This window comes from Hylobates moloch, unplaced genomic scaffold (assembly GCF_009828535.3).
Source record: "Hylobates moloch isolate HMO894 unplaced genomic scaffold, HMol_V3 SCAFFOLD_9, whole genome shotgun sequence".
Classification (NCBI taxonomy): Eukaryota; Metazoa; Chordata; class Mammalia; order Primates; family Hylobatidae; genus Hylobates; species Hylobates moloch.
The window spans coordinates 67,627,877-67,647,614 of NW_026652284.1; the positions used below are offsets into that span (position 1 = coordinate 67,627,877).

The following is a 19,738-nucleotide window of genomic DNA, read 5'->3' on the forward strand; positions in this document are numbered from 1 at the left end:
TCCATGTTGGTCAGGCATTGTGGGTTCTTTAATGATAAAAGTTGAACTGTTGCCGGGCACAGTGGCTCAAGCCTGTAATCCCAGCACTTTGGGAGGCCGAGGCGGGTGGATCACGAGGTCAGGAGATCGAGACCATCCTGGCTAACACGGTGAAACCCCGTCTCTACTAAAAATACAAAAAATTAGCCGGGCGTGTTGGCGGGCGCCTGTAATCCCAGCTACTCGGGAGGTTGAGGCAGGAGAATGGCGTGAACCCGGGAGGCGGAGCTTGCAGTGAGCCAAGATCAAGTCACTGCACTCCAGCCTGGGGAACAGAGCAAGACTCCGTCTCAAAAAAAAAAAAAAAAAAGTTGAACTGTTTTTTCTCATCTGTAAGAAATGTTCCAAATCCATAGTTCCACAGTTCCATCCTAAGTTTCAAAGCTTAGGAACATTTCTTTGGTGCCTATCATGCATTCATTTATTTAACAAGTAAGTACCTACTGTGTTCCAGTCAATGCTCTGAGCACAGAGAACATAGTAGGTAGCAAAACAGGGGAAGGGCTTGCAGTCTGGTAAAGGAAACTGTCAGTAAACACTTAACTAATTGGTTTTGATTATTTACACATTTACCATTGTGGGGATAAACAGTGGAGACCCAGGATGGAGTGCCCAGCACTGGAGGATATTGGTTTATAAAATGTAGAAGGGGAAGGCCTTATGGATATGCTGACATTGAGTAGAATCCTGAAGGAATTGAGTGAATGAGCCAAACATTTTAAGGAAAAGTGTTTCAAAAAGAGGGAAGAGCCATATGCAAAGATTCACCTTTTATGTGACTTGAGAACATGGTAAACAAGTTTAAAGAATAGAATAAGCCAGTGTGGCTGGCACAGAATGAGCATAGATTAAAATGGAAGGAGATTAATTCAGAAAGGTAGTGGTGGCATGCGAACCCTTAGTCGTGATACTCTAATGGCTCTAATCTCTCTGTTATCTCTGTTTGGCATATGTGAAATGAATCTTGAAAATCCTTGATTTACTCTTCACATTTCTAATTTTACTCTCATTCTTTTCATTTTGTTTTCTTTGCACTTTCTAACGTGTTGAGGTAAAACTTCAGTCTTACAGTTTACCAGGGTGAATCATCAATAATATCAATTTTACTAATCATTCAGTGTATAACATTGAAAATTTATCTAGTTGTGTTTTTAATATCTAAGAATAATATGTCATGAAATATATCTATCATGCTCTTTTTTTTGGTTCTTGAATTTATATGCATAATTATAGATAAGACTCTAGCTTGGTAGCTGAAGTGCTTATTTTTAACTCAGATGTTAACTTTGTAGAAAATCAAGAAATGCCAATTCTGCTTATGGGAGCCTTAGCCCTGCTGCCATGTATAAAAAGTGGGGGGCAAGGGGAGGCTGCAGAGTTTACCCTTGTCATATAGCCTGGTTCTTGAGATTTCCTTGAGACATATATGCAGAGTGGTAGTGACATGGTGGTTTAAGTTCTGATATGCTACTCCGTGTCTCTGACACAAAACCTATTCCGGGCTTATTCTGAATTAAAACTCATTTATCATTCCAATTGTGGAATTATTTAACTTTATTCTGAAGATTCATACTGAAGTAATCACTCTGAGCATGAAGAAATATTTGCAGATGCCACCTAATATATTCATTAACTGGCTGATCTCCCAAGCAAATATTTCTTCTCTAGGAAAAGTATTATTTTTCCTATCTAACATTACAAAATGAAATTATCATTATCTTTATCAGATTCCGTGTGTGTTCTGTCTTATACAACATCTTACTGGTCTGTTCTCCCCTCCTTTCCAACATGCTATCATTTTGATTTTATATTAGCACGTTTTCTTCCATTTCAATGAAATTTGGGTGTGGACCAATAGTCAAAACTTGTATTCTGCTAGCCAAGTCAAATTGGAGGTATCTCAATGTGTATTTTCTCTACTAAGAATTATGCATCCTCTCCAGCTTGGGGTTCATGAACAATAGATGTCAAGGACTAATTAAGCAGGAACACTTATATACTTGAAGAAGCTTTCCTTTGGATATGGTTCTGAGTGGAAATGTACACTTGGCATTTCTTTAAGTGTAAGTACGTGTATCAATTTAAATGGCAAAGATTGACATCTAATTTTTTCTGTGTTGTTCACAGGTACTCACTTTTCCCATTTTCATTCAGAGTTTCTCATATAAATAAGCAAATCAATTTATTTTTATTCACAGCAGCAAAACATTGGTTAAATATGTTAGTCTGAATACTGATGGAATTTAATACTAGGTTTTGCAAATACATATAATTACTTACTTAAAATGGTATATTTTTTGGAAACCATAAGAATATTTTCCAAAGTTTCTTCCACATTATCAAATGATATGTAGGTACAGTTCTCAGAGAAGCAAAGTTCTTGGATCATAGAACTTAGAGAATTTTATCTATTACTTTCCTTATCTTTACTGTAAAAAAAAGAAGTTTAAAATAATTTACTGCACATAAAATGCCTGGTAATCCAAATCCTAATAACTCTATGTCATGTATGTATATATAGGTATATATGTGTATATTCCTGAGAAATTGAGGTTACCAAATTCCATGAGATAACAATGTCATCATTCTTTCAAAAAAATATATGTAATGAATATGAACAAAAGATATGTTTATTCAGAATTCTATGAGAGATCTGAGGTTCACAGATTTCAGTATTGTAGTATGTTATTTTTACTGCATTATTTCTATGTTAAAAATGATATCATAAATGCCAAGTACATAATTTCTCATTCCACGTGTATTTTTCTAGTTAGAAATAGCAGAGGCATTTTAGAGGGAAGAACCAGTAATTTAATTGGAAATATCAGAGTATTGATTGAAACAAAGAAAGATGCTCAAATAGAGAAAATAAGATGGATTACATTATATCTATAATCCGCATTTTAAAATCTCTCATGCAGAAGGTATCAATGTATTCATTTTCCTAGATCACAGAATAAGGACTAATGGTTAAAAGTCCCGTGATGTCTGATTTCAAGTAACCATAGACAGCATTTTATAGAACCTATAGAGCCAGCACTGGCCCATGCTCACCTGTGAAGTAGTAACACCCTATCCTTTGGAAGTGTTCAAGCTGGCACTGGAATGCCATATGTCAGGACTATTATAGAGGGAATTCAAATACTGTAGTGCTAGAGTAAGTTATATCTAAGATTTGGTTTCAAATATTCTATTTTCCTAAATTTTTCTTCTGTACAAATACCAGGGTCAAAAGTCATGTATCTTTGTTTCAGATTAGAGTAATTATTTTAAAAGCTACTTGATGTTTTGCTTTTGCTGAACAAAAGATTCTACTGCATTTTGTTAAGTAACTTCTCTGTCTCTTTTTTGTCTCTGTGTCTCTCTATGCCTTTTTGTCTCTCTTATTCATTAATTATACTCTGAATGAGATGCTTTATAAAATCAAAGAAATAGTACAATACAATTTTATTATTATTTATGACTTTTTAATCTGTCAGACAATGCAACAGCTTTGTTGGAACATGAATGCTATGTTTAGATGATCAGAATCTATCCTTCTGTTATTATATTTCACTCACCAATTACTGTAAATTTAAAAAAGTATATATGCAATTACTGTTTTATTTATTTTTCTCCAGGTGATTCATGTTTTTCAGAGACCATATTTTGTGATAGACTTGGAATCATAGGTGATGATTGGGCCACTTTAAATAGGAATAAAATTATTTAACTAACATTTACTACCTAAGAGTAGAATCAATATCTTCAGCTCTAGATTATTTTGTAGGTCCTCTATTTATAATTGTACTAAAATTAGATGATTTTAGTACAGTTATAAATTAGGGTTATTTAAATAAGAATTGGAGCAATAGCATGTTAAATAAGAATTTGAGAAAAATTTGTATGAAAATGCCTTATGTAAAGAACTTTGTGTAACAAAATTTGAACAAAGCCATTACAACATGTCATCTGCCAAAAAAAGACATTTGTTACTTTAAAATATCAATGTTGATTAGAATTTCTCCATTTTTTTAATGGCTTATGTTTTTATTTTGTAAAAACAACCCATTGTTTAACATGAACTTTTCAAAAATTTATTTATCTCTACTTTTATATGATCAACCGTAAATTATTATTGCAGTTGACAGAGCCATAGAAACAACACTGTGACACAAACTAGCTACTCGCTCATATAAATCGTTTTCCTTTTCTTCTGAACAAATTGCTAATTTCATTTTCTGGATTTCCTTGCGGTTTCCAGATTCCTTACTTATGATCATTCATTCTGCTTCTTCCTTTGTTTAAGGCTGGAGGCAGAGGATCTGGAGGAGGCCTCTGAAATAAAGGAGATATTAGACAAAAAGCCTGGATCCATGAATGGCTATTTAAAAAAGGGGTCCTTAAATACCTATTCAAAGCAGGAATATCCCTGCCAGCCTACAATGGTCTTACATTAGCAAGAAATAAACATTACTGGAATTTGTTTTGTTATAGATCTTAGCCCATTATTTCTAATAGAAATCATATAATGCATAACTTTTATTGAACTGTATGGGAAAACATCATCAGTATTCAACATTAAAACATGAAATACCTACTTTTAGTGTAATTGATCTGGTTTTAAACAAGATATTTGTCTTTATTTGTCTTTAGCTCACCTGAGAATTTCTCATAGATAAAAAAACACTTTATCTTTTTTTTGTATCTGGCATATAATGGGAAATAAATAATTCCTTTAATTAAATTATTAATTACGATAACTAAAGCCCAAGAACCAATCAAATGACAATTCAAAGTAACAGATAGATGCAAAAAGGCAGTGGATTATCAACCTCAGAAACTCCTCAGGCTCAACTACATTTGAAATAGGCAACGAGGAAGTGATGATAAAATAATAATCACAAAAATTTATCTCATTGTATCAGTTATAAAAGGTGATATGCTCTGTAGTCTGGAGAGATGGCAACAGGAATCATGCCTGATGGTCCTACTAGTGGGTAATGTGCACACAACTAGTCAGGTAATACTTAATAATTTCCATATTATACTAAATTTTAAGAAAGATTTGCTTCTTAAATTTGAATTCCCATTATAGTTGTTGCAAATAATTTGACACTAGGCTTTATATATTTTCTTGAAATATAAATTAAGAAAAGAATAGAAGAGAAAGGAATTGTGAGAAGAGTGAAAGAGGGAGAGAGAGTAATGAACACAAGAGGAATTTAAAAAGAAGGAACACTGTAATCCCAGCACTTTGGGAGACTGAGGAAGGTGGATCACGAGGTCAGGAGATTGAGACCATCCTGGCCAACATGGTGAAACCCCATCTCTACTAAAAATACAAAAATTAGCCTGGTGTGGTGGCATGCGCCTGTAGTCCCAGCTACTCAGGAGGCTGAGGAAGGAGAATTGCCTGAATCCCAAAGGCAGATGTTGCAGTGAGCCGAGATCGCACCACTGCACTCCAGCCTGGGCAACAGAGTAAGACTCTGTCCCCCCTAAAAAATAAAATAAAAAAAAATTAAGAAGAAACAAAGAGAAATAGAGAAATTTAAGAATTCTAGTTTACAAAACTTTCTAAATTAATGCTTCTTATATTTATAATAATTATTATGAAATATATATAATGTTTAATTTCAAATGTGGAGAAAAATGAAAAACAATTATGTTTTATCTCAAATAGGTTCCCAGCCGAACAGACTGTCATGTTGAGCAGATATGACGTAATTCCTTCTAAATTGTGTAAGATTGCAGTAGATGGAAAATAGACCTTTGCTTCAAGTTTTGAGGGGTAAAAAGTGCTTTATCATTGAGCTGGCAAACAACGAATTTACTTGTGTCCAAGCTTTTCTAATGATTCATATATATCTTTACATCTATCAAAATTTGTCTTATTTTATCTTTATCAAACAAAAATATTTTCTCCACTGGAAATAAAATGTAAGAAATGACAAAATAAGTATGTCATCAAAATAATATAGAGCCATCACAAATATACATAAAACTTATTTCTCTAAGTCAATCCCATTTAAATTGTTTGCATGTATTAACAAAGGAATTGGAATTGTTAGGTAAGTGCCATAATGTAAGACCTAAAATGTAAATAGCTATGTTATAAAGTCTCAGTTGATTTCTTTTCGTGATTAGCTTTCTTTCAGCCATATACATATATGTATATGCACATATATACAAATATACACACATATGTGTATACACAAATATACACACGTATGTGTATACACAAATATACACATGTATGTGTATACTGTATATACATACATATATGTATATACAAATATATACGTATATACAAATGTACATGTATATATAAATATATATGTATATGCAAATATATATGTATATATAAATATATATGTATATACAAATATATGTATATATAAATATATACGTATATACAAATATATATGTATATATAAATATATACGTATATGTATATGTACATATATACATATATGTATGTATAAATATGTATATATATAAATATATACATATATGTATGTATAAATATGTATGTATGTATATATATGCAACAACAACAAAAAAAAGTGTAGGAGTGCTTCCTCTTTGGTTTCCTACCCTTTCGCCCTTCGTTGTGTGATTCAGTCTTAAGGTCATGAGGGGAGAGGGTTTGCAAGCAAGGAAGGGTGCCTTGATGGACTTCAGGGCAGGATGTGGAGGCCCATGCACGACGAGGTGGCATCACCTGGGAAGGCTGCTTGGCACAGGTGTTGGCAGAGTGGCAGCCAGACAGAGACCTGGAGTGTCCAAGCATGCGCAGAGTAAAGGAGAGGGGTTCTGCTGGGCAGGGAGCAGGATTGGGCAGGGAGGTGGAGGGGCTGGTGCTGGGTGTTCAAGCTGAGCAGTTTGAGGTGGTTGCAGCGTGAAAAGGCAGAAGATCTGTCCATGCACGAGCGTGCAGAAGTTCTGCGTAGTGTAAGCAGGTTCTTACACTACGTAGTGTAAGCGTAGAACTTACACTATGTAGTGTAAACGTAGTGTAAGTTCTGTGTAGTGTAAGCAGGGTGTCTGCATAGCTACAGGGTGGGAATGTGCAACTACCGGGAAGGGGGCTTATGCAGGATATCAAACCTGATGGAGTAAGAAGGTCGTCTGAAGGGGGATCGCCAGGAGTGGTTTGTAAATATTCAAGCTTGGTGAGGATGGTGATTCCATAGTGTGGTTTAAGCATAATGTGAATGCCCAAGCTTGAGTTTGTTTAGGAGGTACTCTGCATAGGGAAGGAGCAGTAGCAGTGATAGTAAATTGGTTACATACAGGAAGATTAATCAAATAACTGAATATATTAGAAATAACTTGAGCCAGGTTACTCATTATTAGAGAAATGAGTTGTATAGAAAAGAATGAAAGTAAGGAAATAAAAGAAAGCCAGAATGAGCCCTGTAGTAATGCACTGAAATTATCAGTATTGCTGGACATGTGTGAACATGCTGTGTACTCTTTCTACCCATTGAGAGGGCTTGGGGGTTAGTGGCCCTCCACAGCAGTGAGAGCATACCTAGTAAGCCACCTCTTGGATTCTGAATAACATTCTCTACAATGAAGAACCAGGGCTCCTGAAGTAATGGCTGATTCAAGTTCCAGGGCAGGGAAAATAAAACATGAAGTGTTTTCATGTTCCAAAAAGTAAGGAAATACTCAACAAATGATGGGAATATGTCAACAAGACACAGAAACCAGCTGGAAGGTTTTATTCTAGCCACATCTAGTTGAGCACCAAAATAAATAATAATTTTGAATTATAATCCTTTGGATAAAATTAAAACGCATCATTCCAAACTCATAAATAAATGAATGAATAAATGGAACATTTGAAGATAAATGGGATATTTACATAATTTCAAAGTAACTCCCCATGAACTATGTACTCATTTCAAGATGAAAGCAGCGTTACAGTGGAGAAGCCTGGCAGAAACCTTTTTCACCAGTTTATCAAAGCTAGCATCACTAAGAATGGGATAAATCGAAATTCCGTAACTCTTGATACTATGCAATGAGAACTCAGAATCAACTCACTTCAGTTATATTTCTGTCAAAGATGCGTAACCCAAGTCTGATGACCAGGAAATATTGAACTATCCTAAAATAAAGAATATTCTACAAAATAACTGTGCTATAATTCTCAAAAATATCAAACTCATGAAAGTCAAGGGAGGACTGTATAGAACGGCGTTGCACCCGGGGATGAAGCCGACCTGATTGTGGTGGATAAGCTTTTTGATGTGCTGCTGGATTTCGTTTGCCAGTATTTTATTGAGGATTTTTGCATTGATGTTCATCAGGGATAGTGGCTTGAAATTTAATTTTTTTTGTTGTGTCTCTGCCAGGTTTTGGTATCAGGATGATGCTGGCCTCATTAAATGAGTTAGGGAGGATTCCCTCTTTTTCTATTGTTTGGAATAGTTTTTAGAAGGAATGGTACCAGCTCCTCTTTGTACCTCTGGTAGAATTCGGCTATGAATTCATCTGGTTCTGGGCTCTTTTTTGGTTGTTAGGCTATTAATTACTGCCTCAATATCAGAACTTGTTATTGGTCTATTCAGGGATTCGACTTCTTCCTGGTTTACTCTTGGGAGGGTGTATGTTTCCAGGAATTTATCCAGTTCTTCTAGATTTTCTAGTTTATTTGCATTAGAGGTGTTTATAGTATTCTCTGATGGTAGTTTGTATTTCTGTGGGATCAGTGGTGACATCCCCTTTATCATTTTTTATTGTGACTATTTGATTCTACTCTCTTTTCTTTATTAGTCTGGCTAGCAGTCTATCTATTTTGTTAATCTTTTCAAAACACCAAGTCCTAGATTCATTGATTTTTTTGAAGGGTTTTTCATGTCTCTATCTCCTTCAGTTCTGCCCTGATCTTAGTTATTTCTTGTCTTCTGCTAGCTTTTGAATTTGTTTTTCCTTGCTTCTCTCATTCTTTTAATTGTGATGTTAGAGTATCGATTTTAGATCTTTCCCGCTTTCTCCTGTGGGCATTTTAGTGCTATAAATTTCCCTCTGAACACTGCTTTAGCTGTGTCCCAGAGTTTCTGGTACATTGTGTCTTTGTTCTCATTGCTTTCAATTTTAGTATATGTGTGCTGAAGCAAGCACGTTTTCATTGGTTTCACAGAACTTATTTATTTCTACCTTAATTTTGTTATTTACCCAGTACTCATTCAGAAGCAGGTTGTTCAGTTTATGTAGTTGTGCAGTTCAGTTTATGTTCAGTCTATGTAGTTGTGCAGTTTTGAGTGAGTTTCTTAATCCTGAGTTCTAATTTGATTGCAGTGTGGTCTGAGAGACTGTTTGTTATGATTTATGTTCTTTTGCATTTGCTGAGGAGTGTTTTACTTCCAATTACGTGATCAGTTTTAGAATAAGTGCAATGTGGTGCTGAGAAGAATGTATATTCTGTTGATTTGGGGTGGAGAGTTCCATAGAGGTCTATTAGGTCTGCTTGGTCCGGAATTGAGTTCAAGTCCTGAATATCCTTGTTAATTTTCTGTCTTGTTGATCTTTCTAATATTGACAATGGGATGTTAAAGTCTCCCACTATTATTGTGTGGGAGTCTAAGTATCTAAGAATTTGCTTTATGAATCTGGGTTCTCCTGTATTGGGTGGGTAGTTAGCTCTTCTGTTGCATTGATCCCTTTACCATTATGTAATGTCCTTCTTTGTCTTTTTTGATCTTTATTTGTTTAAAGTCTGTTTTATCAGAGACTAGGATTGCAACCCCTGCTTTCTTTTTTTCTTTCTTTCTTTTTTTTTTTTTTTTTTTTGTTTTTCATCTGCTTGGTAAATATTCCTCCATCCCTTTATTTTGAGCCTATGTGTGTCTTTGCCTGTGAGACGGGTCTCCTGAATACAGCACACCACAGCCAATAAACATATGAAAAAAGCTCATCATCACTGGTCAACAGAGAAATTCAAATCAAAAACACAATGAGATACTATCTCACACCAGTTAGAATGATGATCATTAAAAAGTCAGGAAACAAGAGATGATGGAGAGGATGTGGAGAAATAGGAACACCTTTACACTATTGGTGGGAGTGTAAATTAGTTCAACCATTGTGGAAGACAGTGTGGCGATTCTTCAAGGATCTAGAACCAGAAATATCATTTGACTCAGCAATCCCATTACTGGGTACATACCTAAAGGATTATAAATCATTGTACTATAAAGACACATACACACATGTGTTTATTGCAGCACTATTCACAAGAGCAAAGACTTGGAACCAACCCAAATGCTCATCAATGACAAACTGGATAAAGAAAATGTAGTACATATACACCATGGAATACTATGCAGCCATAAAAAGGATGAGTTCACGTCTATGCAGCCATAAAAAGGATGAGTTCATGTCCTTTGCAGGGACATGGATGAAGCTGTAAACCATCATTCTCAGCAAACTAACACAGGAACAGAAAACGAAACACCGCATGTTCTCACTCATAAGTGGGACTTGAACAATAAGAACACATGGACACAGGAAGGGGCACATCACACACGGGGGCCTGTCTGGGGGTGGAGGGCTAGGGGAGAGATAGCATTAGTAGAAATATCTAATGTAGATGACAGGTTGATGGGTGCAGCAAACCACCATGGCACGTGTATACCTATGTAACAAACCTGCACATTCTACACATGTATCCCAGAACTTAAAGCATAATAAAAAAAGTTATTTTTAAAAAAGAGCTAATTACACCCAAAACCAGAAGAACAAAAATCCTAAGTGATACTACATCTATTATGGAAATTAAACTTGTAATAATAAAAAAAAAAAACCTTTTCCACAATGTAAACTACAGGCCCAGATGGCTTCACTAATGAATTTCATCACATATTTAAAGAAGACATAATACGAGTAATGTACACTCTTTCAGAAAATATAGTATATGGGGATATATCGCATACCTTATGAAGTTAGCACTACCCTTATTCATACCTAACAATAGCATTACAAGAAAAGAAAATTAGAAATGTCCCTCTCAAACATACATAAAAACATTTAACAAGATATTAGCAAGTCAAATCTAGCCATGTATAAAAAGGATGATATATAATGAACATGTATCATTTTTTCAGAAGTACAAGGTTGGTGTAACATTCAAAACAATCAATGTAATTCACTACACTAACAATACAAGAGAAAAACCATATGAACATCTCAGTAGATGCAAGAAAAAATAACAAGTCTTTAGACAAAAAACTCTCAGGAAACTCAGTAGTGAAAGTAACTTTTCAATCCAATAAATGTTAGTAGAAACTTTAACCTAACATTACACTTAATGTTGAAACTCATTTCACCTAAGAGAAGGCAAGACTGTTACCATTTCTATTCAACATTGCACTGGAAGCCAACACAGCACAAAAAGACAAGAAAAAATAAATTAAAAACATAAATTTCGGAAAGGAAGAAGTAAAACTGCCTGTTTCCAGACAACACAATTGTATATGTGGAATACCCTACTCAAATGATACTATGAGATCCATGTACAAAAAGCAGTTGTATTTTGATGTAATAGCAAAGAACAATTGGGAAAATAAGATAACATTTAGAGTAGTATCAGAAACATAAAACATTTAGGATTAAATCCAAAACAATATGTGCAAAACTTCACAATAAATAGAAAGAAAAGGTATATAATTGCTACACTGACAACTAGAAAACTTTACTACACGAACTTAAAGGCACTGAAATAAATGAAAGATAAACTATGTTCATGGATTAACATACTTAATATGTTTAAGATGTTCATTCTTCCAAGTTTGTTTATAAACACAAAGGAATCCTTCTCAATGTTTATTTTGAAGAGACTATCAAGCTGTTCTAAAATTCAAGTCAAAAGACTAAAGATGTATAATAAATAAATATTGAAAAAGAACAAAACAGGAGGACTCACCCTTTATTTCAAGACTTACAATAAAGTTGCGATGATCAACAAAATTTCATATTTACATACACAGAGACAAGTAGAAAAATTGAACAAATATAGCTCAGCAATAGACTCACGTATGTTGTTGACAGATTTTTTACAAGACTCCAGTCAATTCAAAGAGAAAAGGATAATCTTTATAACAGAATATTTCTATGGGAAATAAATGGACTTAAACTTCTATCTTTATACAAAAAAGAAGAAAAATTCAAGACAGATCAAACGTTTAAGCATAAATCCAAGAAACATAAAGATTCTAGAATAAAACATAGGAGAATATATTTATGAATTTGGTGTGGGAAAATATGTCTTAGGCAGTGCAAAAAAAAGTCACTGATATAAAATTTTCTAAAATTATAATGTGGACTTCATCAATATTATCAATACCTACTATTAAGAAGACAGGATTAATATAACCAACAGAAAAGTCTTAGACTGAGAAAATGTTCACAGTACATAAATATGAATAAGGATGTGTATGCAGAATGTGTAAAGTACTACTACCTATCAACAGTAGTAAGAAAAATATCCAATTATAAAATGGGCAAAAGACTTGACTGACACTTTGCAGAAGATATGGAAATGTCCAGGAAACACATAAGGTAGTGTTCAACCACATTAATTATTAGGGAAATTTGATTTAAAACCACAGTTAGATATTACTTCATATTTTCCAGTATGGCTGAAGTTTAAATGTGATCAAAGTTAAATACAAATAAATATTTTTGTATGGAAATAATGAACAATAATCATTAACTTCACTTTATGGAAAAAGAATAATAGTAATTCAAGACAGATCAAACACATTGCACATAAAGTGCAGACCTATAAAGATTCGAAAACTATACATAGGTAATTATAACTTTGGTGTCATGAGTTGGCATGTGACACAGTGAGGTGAGGAGCAATTGGAACTACTATACATTGCTGATGTTAGTATAAAATTAAACAAGTTTGGAGAAATCTTCGACTATTTCCTTTAAAGTTAGACCTGCATCTACCCTGTGACTCAGCATCTCCATTCCTAAATATTTAACAGAAGAGTCAAAAAGAAACACAAAAGATTTTTACAAAAATGTACGTAGCAGTCTAAGTCTTAATAATAAAATAATTGAAAAGCACAAATATTCATCAACAGGAAAATGAATCAACAAAGTGAAGTTCATTAGGATACTGGAATACTACTCATTTATAAAAAGTAACAAACTGGTACATGTAAGAACATGGAAAAATCTTAGAGACATTATTCAAAGAGAACAAAACTGGAAACACCTAAAGGACATATTGTTTGATTTCTTTTAGTAAAATAGTCAATACTAAACTGTGATGATAGAAGTCCAAAAGTAGTTGACACTGTGAAGAGAGGTTTGACTGAAAAAGGTTAACTTTTCAGGGAAATGGAGAGGTTCTTTATCTTGTTTTTGGTGATGGTAACACATGTGTATATAATAGTCAAAGCTTATCTAACAGAAAATGTAACAAAAAATACATTTTATTGTATGTACTTACGCTTTAACTAAAAATAATATTGGCTGAAACATCATTTATAAAGGGGCTAGTTAGGGTAGCACCTTGATTTAGATAATTATTTTTATAGCTTGTCTATCAAATGTAGGGTACTGTGGCACTGAGTGGTGAGGAATGACCTCCCACAAACCCCCAAAATAGAGAAATAGAGAAAGGGAAAAGGACATAATGACTGTTTATGTCTTCTTCCAATTAATCAACAAATAATTTGTTGAGTATCTACCACCTCCTCTATTCTAGGCACCAGAAATAGAATGATAAATCAGATGACTCATTGCCTTCCCAAAGCTTCTAGTGGGGAGAAAAATAGTTCAATTCAGAGATTCTGCCTGAATTGAACAAGGGAAGTCTACACTGAGAAGATGGCATTTGAGTAGGCTCAAAGTGAATAATGGTGGAAGCCACTTGGAATTTAAGGAAAATAGATAAATTTAAGAATTTATTTTGATAGTGCAGATAAACTGTTTTTGCATATTATAGTTCTTTGCTTATTTTGTTCTTTTATGTAGAAATAATATAAAAATAAGAAAACTATGCTTTAAAATTTCTAGTAGATCATTATACTTTGTTAAAAAAGTAGATTTGGCACAGTATAAACATTGGAATGTGGGAAGATCTCATTATCTAATACATGAATGAAATTCTATTCTTACAAAACCAAGTGATGGTGCTTGGAAATCCTCCATGCACTGGTCAGCATTTCTCACACATGTGAGTGGAGCTAGGATTTCCACTCCCAGCATATGTTTAGTGTGTCACCCTGGACATCTGCTAATGTTGAACATCTGTTTTCTGTTTTCGTGGAAAGATGTTTAATTTGGAGTGCCAAAAAGAGATGGAGTCATTAGTTATTCTACAATGTGAAGCTATCCAGTAAATTGTCCTTGTTTGAGGAATAATAATATCAGAAAAGCTATATCCACTATAATTAATCCTAAAGTTTCCTTCACATTGAGAGTTATTACAGACATGAGTTTAAAAGAAAATGCCAAACTATGACGAGTCTCCGAGAAAAAACAAAAGTGATTTCATGCAGTATTAATCATACAGGAATTATTGTAAACTGGTATTTTTTGAACACTAAAAAACATATGTAAGTTGTGAACACAGGAAGATACTTATGTGTCTGTAGAATTAGCTAATATTTAAATTATGCTTAGTGTTGTTTGAATTCATTCATATTTTCTTGAAATGAATAGTTCATGTTGCTTACCCTCTATTAATTGGTTTATTTGATTTTTTAAAAATTAACTGTGACAAGTTATTGTCATGTTGAGCTGAAAACTTACTATGTTAAGTAATAGACAATATTCTAGAAGAGAAATAAGCTGTTGTACATTACATGCCTTTTATATTTGTATTATATGTGACAATGTGTGAAACCAGATTCACTATCATTTGAATTATTTTGATCATCAATAGGCCATAAGGTGCTATTACAGGTTTTTATATGAATAGTTGGAATGTTAAGTAGTATACTCCTTTTTTCTGCTTAAGAAATCTGTTTTTATATTCATATATTTAATCAAGTCCTTCTAAAATATGTAAAATGTAGTAGAAACATAATCACATCCTTCTAAAATGTAAAAATGCCCTTTTACATTTGATAACTAAAGCTCTGTGTTAGATTATTGGTAAGAAAGTTGTGGGTTTTTAATTTTTTTTTTTTTTTGAGACGGAGTCTCTCTCTGTCACCCAGGCTGGAGTGCGGTGGCGCAATCTCGGCTCACTGCAAGCTCCGCCTCCCGGGTTCACGCCATTCTCCTGCCTCAGCCTCTCCGACTAGCTGGGACTACAGGCGCCCGCCACCATGCCCGGCTAATTTTTTTTTTGTATTTTTAGTAGAGACGGGGTTTCACCGTGGTCTCGATCTCCTGACCTCGTGATCCGCCCGCCTCGGCCTCCCAAAGTGCTGGGATTACAAGCGTGAGCCACCGCGCCCGACGGGTTTTTAATTTTTATATGCATAGTATATACGCATTTATTCAACTTATGTGTAGAGTTACATTCACTCATGTTTGCAATTTGAATTTCAAACCAGTAAAACAAAAAGGATGATATACACAGAAGAAATGGAATAATGATCTTAGTGTCACATAGCAGTATAGAGATCATGTTGGTCAAATCTTTAATTTTAAAGTGGGGAACAAATATTAAAAAATCTCACCCCTCTGTTTCTTACTTGTTTACATTTCATAAAATGGTAGTGTTATTAAGATGCAAGAATGCCTGGGAAGACTATGTACTTGGAGTGGGGAGGGTATGAGTGTGTCTTGCTTTATATAAACAAAGCTAAATTCTTTATATATGATGATTTGTTACTGTAAGTACCAATACAACTATTTTTTATCCTGTTTTTCTGAACGTCTCACTGTATTCTTTACATTTTTGGATTGTTCCAATAAGTTATCCTATTTCTTTTTACCATGTGCCTATCCAATGCCTCTGCTATTATTTTCCAGCTGTCCACAATTCAACATGTCAAGGTTTGCTTTAATTATAAATTTAGTGGCAGAAACCATGGTATAGAATACTAAATAATTGGAAAAAGTGCTCATTTATTCAATCTAATCTTGTGTTGCTTTGTAGGAGGATGTCAAAAATGAATATTTGAAAAAGGAACAACAAAAAGAATGGAAAGATTTCAAGGTATAATAATATATACCAACAAAATAAATAGGATAGTTATTCTTTCCTTATAGCAGAATATATTAAATTAGTGATAACTTCAGAAAATATAAACATTAAGGGAAATTAAACTTTTATAATGAATGAATGTTAAAGAAAATATTTCTACTGAAAACATATTCTTTAGTCCTTTATATCTTAAAAGAACCTGTAAAATAAATTTGTAGTAAGTCCATATTTTTTCCTCCAAATTTAGAGGGAAGAAAATGCATTAAATACTACAGCATGCTAAGCAGTTTATGTATGTTGTCTCATTTAACACCTTTCACTATAATTGTTGGTTTTCTTATTTTATGGAAGAGGCCACTAAGGACTGGAGAAATTAATGAACTTGTCTGAGTAACACGAGTAGTTAAAATAAAACTGCCAGTAATCTGATTCAGTTTTGCCCAATTCAAACTATAATGAGTTCTTCACAATTTGTTGTGCTTTCTGCTATAGAATGCAGTTGGCAAGCGAGAATAATAAACTATTTTGTAATATGTATGTCAAAGGAAAAAAATATTGACTATGGTGATTTTAATACTGCTATGGGATTAATCCAAATTTTTGGCACTTTGAAAATTTGACTACCAGAATCATCATCACCATTGACATTATGTCTCATGTCTTCACCATTGCTTATCCAACACCTTCAGTAAGATATGCACAGTGGGTGAAACCCTTTAAAGATCTCAATTAACTACACCTTTAAATGTATTGAGAAACAAAATAAAGATAACTTGGAGACTTTGAAGCAGCTGAGAAATACAGTCTCTCCTGTCGTAGAATATACAAAAGGAATACAACATAAAGAGCTAAGATAATGTATTGTCTTTTAAAGAAGCAGCTTCTCTTTTATTTGTTTGGCTAACACAGTAGCTTAATATGCTATGAGATACCACACCATAAATAGAAATAAAAAATGGCAGGCAGAGATTTTAAATAGGGCATTCTTTCAAACAAATATACTCCGGTGGACTCCTTAGATAAATAAAAGGATAATCGTTTTTCAAACAGGTCCACCTTGGGCTCTGAGCCTGGAACACCATAGGTAAGTGCTGCACATCTTCAATGTGGCTTTAAGCCTCTTCCTCTCTCTGTGTCATGGGTGTGCAGAAAAGGGTAGGGACACTCACCCACTTAGTAAGAAAAAGTAGGGCAGGAAAACTTTCCAAATATTCGTTTCTGTTAAGAGGCAAACAATGAAACAAAAAGTGGGATGAATTCCCATGTTGAAACACCACCTCACATAATCATCTGCAATGATGCAATCTTTGGCAGACGGGCAGTTTGCTCTTGCCTTGATAAATTTCTAATTTTCTGTTCCTGGTAAGCTAATTCTTACAAGTTTGCATGTATTATTGTAAGTCTAGGGGACCTATTTAGTTCCCATCAGGGATCTGAATTTTTCCAAATATATTAATTTACCAAAATATGAAGCCTAAGCCTATTGTTGAAATATACACATACTGTTCCTTTTACATTCTAGTTCCTTCTAAAATAAAATGTCATTTCTTTACTCCTGTATGTCATATTAAATAAATAAAGAAAACATTTTACTACTTTCCTATTTTTCTTAAGAAAACGTACCAATTTCCTTTTTTAAATTACATGCAGTTTGGTAATTAATTTTGCCCCTAACAACATCTCCTGCCCTACTGAATTTCTTATGTTGAGTGAATGAACGAATGACATGCCTATCATCTGTAGATGCTATTACTTCTGAAGTGGCACAGAAAAAAATGGGCAATAACTTTGTAGCTGTCACCCCCAATCTATATGGAAGTAAGTTCCCTGGCAAGTCTGGGAGCTCAAGTTTCTTCCTTTATTCAAGCTGTTGTTTCTTTAGTGATACCCTGCTGTCAGTCACAGTGTCACCATATGTTTAGAAAATGATTCAGTGATCTCCTAGCTGGATATATGAGAATCTCAGATTTATTAAAGTTATTGTGAAAGCAATTTATGAAGAGCAATTTGCAGAGATTTGTCTGAAGATTGTTGCTCTTATCCCAAGTCCTAAAATCTGGATGATTTGCCCACTGTGTAAATTCACCTGAAACAGGAATTCTTGTTAAAGATGTCTTGTTACCTGGTATTTGATGATTGCTTCTTGGAGGATATCTGTTCTAGCACCAGGGATTTATCATGGAAGTCAGCCTTGATTTCTTTTTTTCCTATAGTGTATCCATCAGGGAATATTGGAAAAACTAGGCATTTAGAAAACATTTTTATGAGAGTAACTCCATCAGATTTCATAGTTTGTGGACATTAGATTGCACTAACAAGAATAGATTATGAGCTTTCATGTTCATGTTTTCTAGCCTACTAGCCTTAAGCAGTATAAGTAAGTATTCTATAGTCGTTTTTCTGATTGGTTCATAAGAACTAAGAAGCTGAGAACCAAAACTGTAACTAAGAAAAAATTGGAAAGAATATGGTAAAATACATAGTTGTGCACAGTGATGTGTTAATCGATGTTTACAAAACTGTTTCCCTCTACTCCCCCAAAACTCTTGATTTGTAGTATTTTCCAGTTTTCATGTTGTAAATAATCCTGTTATAGCTACTTACATGCAGCTGGGAAGAGATGCACAGAGTCAACCCTAACGGTACTGTGAGCCCACTCCAACACGCCACTGCTTCCTGTGAGATTGTGCACCTGTGGTGGAGGTGGAGTTAGGAGAGGTGGGGCAACCACTTAGACCTACTGTGGAAGATTAAGTAAAAGGTAGAAATTTGGAGAAAAGTATCATTATTGCTAAAAATAATGATATCAGAGTTGCTAACAACAATATCTGTATTGCTAACAACAACAAAAACATTTCCTGGATTTGCCATATAATCTTTCTATATTTTCTTGCTGGTTCTCCTAAATTAACTTTTCCAGTGAACAGTATTTGATGCCTATGCTTCTTGTTTATTTTTTCATTTAGACAGTATATACCATTCAGTCTCGCCACCCGGTGTCCCTGCATTCTTGTCTGTAATCAACACTTTTGCTCTTCTAAGCGAGTTTGAACTCTTCAATGAACCATTCAGCTTTTTGTGCATAATTTTCCCAAGGTTTTGCCTTTATGACCATCCTGTTGAGTTTAGTTTTCTTTTTTTTTTTTTTAATTTTGAGACAGAGTCTCGCTCTGTCACCACGCTGGAGTGCAGTGGCACAATCTCGGCTCACTGCAAGCTCTGCCTCCCAGCTTCAAGCGATTCTCTTGCCTCAGCCTCCCTAGTAGCTGGGACTACAGGCACGCGACACCACACCCAGCTAATTTTTGTACTTTTAGTACAGACGGCGTTTCACCATGTTGGCCAGGATGGTCTCAAACTCCTGACCTCGTAATCCGCCTGCCTCGGCCCTCCCAAAGTGCTGGGATTACAGGCATGAGCCACCTGCACCCGGCCTTGAGTTTAGTTTTCTTACTCTTCCAGCACAAATTCTATTTGGAGTCTGTTACTTGTATTTTCCTTGACTCCTCTTAACCAATTTCAGTCTTTCTTCAACCAATTCTAGTCTTCCTTCAAGCTACAACATCCACCATATTTTATAAAACA

The 19,738-nt window shown here is 34.4% G+C and overlaps 1 protein-coding gene across 7 annotated transcripts in view; it reads left to right on the forward strand.

Moving 5' to 3' along the window:
* Positions 1-19,738, forward strand: part of CNBD1 (cyclic nucleotide binding domain containing 1) — a 757,023-nt gene that overhangs the window by 561,260 nt on the left and 176,025 nt on the right. For 4 of the 7 annotated variants that reach the window (XM_058444198.1, XM_058444197.1, XM_058444201.1 and 1 more), the window contains one exon: positions 16,106-16,165. The exons of 1 other annotated variant lie outside the window; for it this stretch is intronic. In XM_058444198.1, the coding sequence (XP_058300181.1) occupies positions 16,106-16,165 (60 nt within the window). Of the gene's footprint in view, positions 1-1,982; positions 2,027-5,704; positions 5,814-16,105; positions 16,166-19,738 lie in introns of those variants that run through there. 2 more of the 7 variants (XM_058444202.1, XM_058444203.1) reach the window with 2 other exon arrangements.